This window comes from Pundamilia nyererei, unplaced genomic scaffold, assembly GCF_000239375.1.
Source record: "Pundamilia nyererei isolate P.nyererei 1_Seehausen unplaced genomic scaffold, PunNye1.0 scaffold00347, whole genome shotgun sequence".
Lineage (NCBI taxonomy): Eukaryota > Metazoa > Chordata > Actinopteri > Cichliformes > Cichlidae > Pundamilia > Pundamilia nyererei.
The window spans coordinates 418245-424768 of NW_005187748.1; the positions used below are offsets into that span (position 1 = coordinate 418245).

Here is a 6524-nt window from a genome sequence, read left to right on the forward strand (position 1 = left end):
GGTTTTAGTAACGCAGTAACGCAGCGTTCCTACGGGAAAGTAACGGTAATCTAATTACTGTTTTTGCAATAGTAATCCCTTACTTTACTCGTTACTTGAAAAAAGTAATCAGATTACAGTAGCGCGTTACTTGTAACGCGTTACTGCCCATCTCTGCTGGTATATGTCATCACCTTCTAGCAAGAAACCTCCACATCTTGGCAGCAGCTGCTGCTCGTATTAATGCAAACTTTATACCAGCTTGTGGTTCCTGGTAGCGTCAGGAACACCATCAGCACAAACTGCATTCCCACCACTCAGAAGAGTCTGATGCTCTCCTTTTCCCCTTACAAACACTACTCTTCAAACCAGCTCTAACCTGCTGAAGTTTTATTTTTTTTAATTGTTTTATTTATTAATCCTCCCCTCCGCTTTAACAAGCTACAAGCCATCAATTTTCTTGGAGCAGTTTCACATTAAAAGCTTTCTAAGTTATTCTCTGTGGAGCAACATTGGTTAGCAAGGCCTTGTGCATTGCAGAGTTTGGCCAGGCTGGTCAGAATTTCTTGTAGTGACTAAAAATGCTGAATAATCATCCAGACTGATTCCAATCCAAAGTCCATCTAAAACAAACCAGGTATCAAATGAACACCTGAGCGTCTCAAGTGTGAAGTAAACACATAACATTCAGGCGCACTGCTGCAGGACGCTGTTTTAGGGGTGGCCTTACGGTGTGTGACGCCCGCTAGGGTCTGGTAGAAAGTGGGCGTGTCGCTGTCATCCGTCAGCGTGACACACACTCCTCCCGACAGCAGCCATCTGGACAAAGTGAAGGCGTCCTTGTCCTGCAGGAGCCAGTTCCTGAAGCGATCGTAGTTGACCTTGTCTCCCTGCACAAACACAAAGGCAAAATGAATCTGCTGTCGCCAAAACACCCGATCGCCAGCCGTGTGCCGAGTCCATCCCCGTTTGGCTATTTAATGAGGAAAGGCTTTGGCCCGTCGCTACGGACTCATTAGCTATCGTTATTCATCAGTCAAAGTGTTTTGGGGTTTAGGGCTTTTAAATTTAAACTAACAAATTACACAAAGTCTGACAAATCGAATCATTCAGTCGTGACGAGAAGCACAGACTTCTGCTTCTTGAACGTCTTTTTCCCCCAACAGAAGTTTACTGAGATTTTAAAGAAGGCAGCTCATCAAAATGAGTGACAAGTGCCAGGGCAGGACTGCAGAAAGTAGCCAAGGACGAGGGCGCAAACATAGATAAGGGAAATACACTTTGCTTCACATCAAGGTGGAAGCTCTATTCAGTTGACAGATATCAGTTTCACGCTGCAAACATCAAACAGAGAACGACAGACGAGGCTCTAATATAAGAAACCTGATGAATCGTAACGATCCCCGATGAATGCAAATGTTCCCTCGTGCACAAACTTAGAGCTACTGTAGGAACGGCCTCGTGCACACCTGGACTACCAGTGGCCGAGGCAGCAGGTAATGCAGCCACCCCTTTAAAACCAAAGTGACGCTTAAACATGTTATATGTCACAATGGCTTTGCTAAGGCCTGAACTCTGTATGTGTGCTTCAGTCAGCGAGATGATTGGCACCACAAACACAAGCTGGTCAAAATAGAGCGAGCCGAGCTGCAACACCTCCCTCTAGAAGGACTTGACTTAAATTATTTGGATACTTCAGCGATAAATAATGTTAACAGCTGCACATAAACTGTGCAACCACATTACGTACGTGTGTGGACGTTAGCCTACATGCTGGTGCTAGCACTGCTAATGATAGCTCCAATAAACTCATTGTGAAATCATTGAGTGATATTTATTGAGCTCCAAGAAGGCTCTTAAATACACGTGCACTATTTTCTTTTGATGTTTTAAAACTCTTTACAGCAGCGGTCGCCGCAGACCGGTTCATGTCCAACAATATTTTCACGGACCGGCCTTAAAGGTGTGGCGGATAAATACAACAAAGGAGGTATCCCCGACAATGTTTCCCCTGTGCTGGGAGCACGCAGGAAGTACTGATGTTTTCTTTTTGTGAAAAAGTGAAAAATTAGTATCGTTACATTACCATTCAGTTTGAGGGTTACTACAGAAAATTATATATTTATTGCTCAGATGGGATTATTTTAACAAACCATTAACATTTTGGCTGATAACTATTTTTATTCTCCTGTAACTTTACTATATAAAGAGCTAAATCCTCCAAAGTTTCAGGAGTAATGCGTCATAATAAGAAGTGTTTGTGAACTAAAAATCAGCAGTGGGATGCCGTTTGTCCGTGATTTGGACAGTCCAGCTTGTGCTCCTGACGCAGGGGAAACAAATTCTGTCGGGGGTACCTAGTTTGGCACGACACCGGCACCAAACAAAAAGGAAGATTTATTCATAACACACAGGAAAAGACGCAGGGAAACCAAGTTAATGATAAAAACGATAAAAGAATAACGCTGAAAGCCGATAAAAACCCTGAAAACCATGAATTCCCCCCCGGAGCCTCAACTCTTGTGGCCCAGTACCAAACGACTTTTTTGTTTCTCCTGCACACAAACAATATCCCGACTCTGTTTAACCCACAAATAAGCATCTAAACAAATGAAACAATCAGTCTTGGACATGGATTTGGTCAGTGGTGATTTCAGAAGTGAACATGTAATTGCAGAAGGATAATAATGGACATAAACATCATCGGGGGAAAATGCAACACCTGAGTATTAGACTTTATTGTGTTGTGTCTCTAGAGATGTTTGCATGCTATAAAGGAGGTGGGAGTGGGGAGGTTTGCATGCTTTCAGGTGGTATTTTAATAACCAGCACAATGACTCGCTGATAAGCCAAACTTTGTATTATCACAGCGAGGAGGCTCCCTGTAACAATGGCTCTTTTATAAGCATGTGACTGAAACCTCTGCAACGATCAAGCGCTCTGCGATAGAAGCCGAGGAGTCATTAGTCTGCAGCTCACTTGCATGAGTGCATGAGTTAACAGATTAATGCTGTGCAGTCTTTTGCAGCGTTTGCTCACCTCGCCGAAGGACTCCTTCAGGGATGCCGGGACTTCTCCATCCAGGACCTGCAGAACTGCTTCTATATCTTCCCTGGCAGCATATCCCCCCAGATCACTGGCAAACAGGCTGAAGAGGTCTGTGCACACAAACACACGAAGAAGAAAGCTCAGCTTTATCACAGGAACGCAGGCGTCCAGCACACAGCAGCAATGAGCTGATAAAAGTCTCAATGTCAATAATGTCCTGATGGATTTGAATGCCTGCGACATGTGAGATACGACTACCAGAATGAGCCTGAGGAAGAAGAGACGAACCAAAAGCATGAAAAACAAAAAGAAACGAAACGTTTCAATCACTGTGGTCTCAAAACAGCCGCTCCTTCAGCTTGTAGCCTATCCTACAAAGAAATCAACCAGATGTCTCACACAGTTCTGAGAGTTTCCGGCCCATGTGTGCTTGGACAGTTAAGGTGAGCGAGCTTTTCTGAAGCTGTATATGTAGAAATACCTTCTAAAAATGATGTTTTGCAGTAAAACAGAACCACTCACCAGCTGTCATCAGTCCACTGACAAGTTCAACATTTCAATATTTTGTCCCCAGATTAAATTCAAGTGTTTCGCTGCAGTTCCGACTTCGCTGACTCGCTTTTTCATAGTTTTCAGTCACGTGAGCGACTCGCCACCCTGTCGGGCAAAACATCGCTCCATCATGACGGTCAGCAGTGGACGGTCAGTAGTACTGCAAGACGAAAGTTTTGTTTTTATCTCGAGCCAAGACTACGTTCATCTCTTCATGGAGGGGAGACAAAGATATGAAGAGAAACCGTGATTTTTGGGGACTTGTGACCTGCTGGATGGGTAAATAACAGCACCGTGTGGGAGGCGAAGAACAAGAAACTTCACCGTTAAAGCAAAGATAACTGCTACAGCTAGCTTCAAGTACCACGTGTAAATCTAACATTTGGTTGACTTGGACATTTACAGTGTCGGGCCAGGAAGTATGAGGAGCATTCATTTGTCACGTGTCAGAGTATTTGTCCGGTGTCGGCTAAACCATTCCTACAGTTTCACTGAGCCGCCACTGACAGCCTGGTTGCCGTGGAGAATGATTTGGCCTGTAAGGCGGGGTAGGCGTAGGTGTGTTCACAGGTTGGTGCCATATGCCACGCCCTTCTGGAAGCTGGTGCTGTGCCAAGTTAAATCTGAAGACGTTTAGAGGACAGCTGGAGGACCGCAGTACTGTTTTGTCTTCCAGGTGGACGTGTCCCAGTAGTGATGTGACAACTATGAACACTGCATCTTTTCTCTTTGATCACAGCGTATGTATATATGCATGTACCATCTCCTCCTTAACGAGTGCGTCGACGTATGTCATCACACATACAGTAACTATTAACATTTAAAAGGTTTTTAAGAAAAACTTTTATTGCAAAGCCCCAAATCTGTTTCGTTTATGTTAATTTCATCATTCGTTTGTTTTGTCACGTTCAACATATGTTGCCTATACATAACTCGACGGATGCCAACATCCGTATCCGGGATGGATTTTGTTCCAAGTAACACTTAGCATGGAACAAAGAATGGAGACAGATATTATAAAGGACTAAACCGCAGGTTAAAATGAGTGATTGCAGAATTATTGACCCAGGAGACTAGTTTCTTAAAGTTTACAGATATAAAATTGATAGTGGGGAAAAAATAGCTGCGGAACGAGTCGTCTCATTATTTGTTTTATTAGCTTCTAAAATACAACAAAGAACAGTTTGATGACCTCAACAGAAATCTACATAATTGTTCATCTTTCAGTATGAAAGCAAACATCCAAGACAGCACTGGACGAGGCTTAGGATAAATGTCCGAGTCAAAGCCCAGAGGGAAATTTCACCAAGTAATCGTGGAACAAATCCAGGAGTCTGTCGGGCCTTTACACGGCTGAGATACTGAGAAGTGTTCACAAGGGTCAGCTGCTAATTAGTTCTTCACATTTTTAAACAGTACCTTCAAAACACGAGGCCTGTTAATACCTGTGCCAGAGCTCAGCCTCAGAAACAGCATTTAGTTCAGCTAAAGCTAGCTCGAACCAGCCTGATGCTGATTATTTGGTGGTGGAGATATTACCGAGTGCTACTCGCTATGAAAAGAGGTAGAGTGAAAGCACTTAAAGGTAAATATATGACAGGAAATACAGCCTCCGGATGTTTAACCATGACACCCTGTCTACATGCAAAGGGGGTTCGTTTTAGCAATTTAGAAATACTTAAACAAATGACTTTTCATAGTAGGTAATGATGTAATAAATTACTTTAATGACAGTAAGTATGTTTATCCAAGTGTGGCAGTAGCCATGGCAACCCCTGATCACTCCTTGACTATAACTAAACTGCATTAGCTTAAAGCTTACATTATATCTCATAAAAAACAAATTTTAAAACGACTTTTATTCTGTTTTTTGTTTTGTTTTTTTTAAAGCGAGACAAGAGAGAGGGAAATGAAATCAACATCTCATGGCCTAAACAGATACTTACACTTTGCCTTCTCCTCATCACGTCCTCTGGTCAGAAGCACCAAACCCACGATCAGATTGTTAAAGTGCAGCCCTTTGGCAGAGCCTCCAAACGAGGTGTAGATCACCTAAAACACACACATAATCGTAACGTTAAACACGAGCTGCTCCACCGCCTGCAACACGATCGAGACGTCAGCCCATCCAAACACCACAGTGACAAAAGCTGCCAATGTGTGAGCAAAGAAGAGTTTTGACCAACGTCATCAGGTTTCACCGACAACTAAAAAAAACAAAACCATTTGAAGTTTGTCGTTCAAAAATATAACAAATGTAACATTTAACATAACAGCTTGGATGCAGTAATGTTGGTGACATGATTCTGGAATACTGCAAGACCTACAGTACGATGTCAGTAAAAGGAAAGCTGACAGGAGGAAAGTACTTCCTGTGCTGGACTTACAATTCATTTTCAGTTCAGTTTCTCAGAAGTAGCCCTGGACTAGTTTCTGTGGAACTGTGAGAGAAAATCACCCAAAACAAAAATAGAGAAATGTGCTCCTCATCTTTAAAACTATATCAGCTCATGTTACGGAGGCGCTGCTGTCATTAAGCTAAAGGACACGCTGATGGCTTGCATAACATGACTCTGCAGTCAGGAGCTGATGAAGCATGTCCATGCCAGCAGGTCACACACAGTACAGAAGCTTTATTTGTGGCTTTTAAAAACACGGAAGTCACACTGTGTCATACGATGCAAATTCCTAAATCCAACACTTTCACCGTCATCTGCCGCCCCTCCGTCACACACTGCTGCTTAGAGTCCCAGAGAGCAGCCATTTGGCTTTCTACCTGGTAGGCTTTTAGCTAGGCTTTAGCTTCAGCCAAGTGGAAGCTACACTGGCTAGTCATTCATATGTAAATTAGGTTGTTACCTGAGAATTCTGGAGGGCAGTGGGGGTGTGTGAATGATTGCTGATTTCTAACTGCCAACTGCCTCTTTGTTTGTCGAGGGGGGGGG

At 43.2% G+C, this 6524-nt stretch overlaps 1 protein-coding gene across 2 annotated transcripts in view; it reads right to left on the reverse strand.

Moving 5' to 3' along the window:
• The window catches only part of usp32 (ubiquitin specific peptidase 32), a 63083-nt gene that overhangs the window by 32486 nt on the left and 24073 nt on the right, over window positions 1-6524 (reverse strand). For both annotated transcript variants that reach the window (XM_013915683.1, XM_013915682.1), the window contains exons 3-5: window positions 5526-5631; window positions 3019-3137; window positions 710-869 (exon numbers count right to left, since the gene is read on the reverse strand). In XM_013915683.1, coding sequence (XP_013771137.1) covers window positions 710-869; window positions 3019-3137; window positions 5526-5631 — 385 coding nt within the window. The remainder of the gene's footprint in view (window positions 1-709; window positions 870-3018; window positions 3138-5525; window positions 5632-6524) is intronic.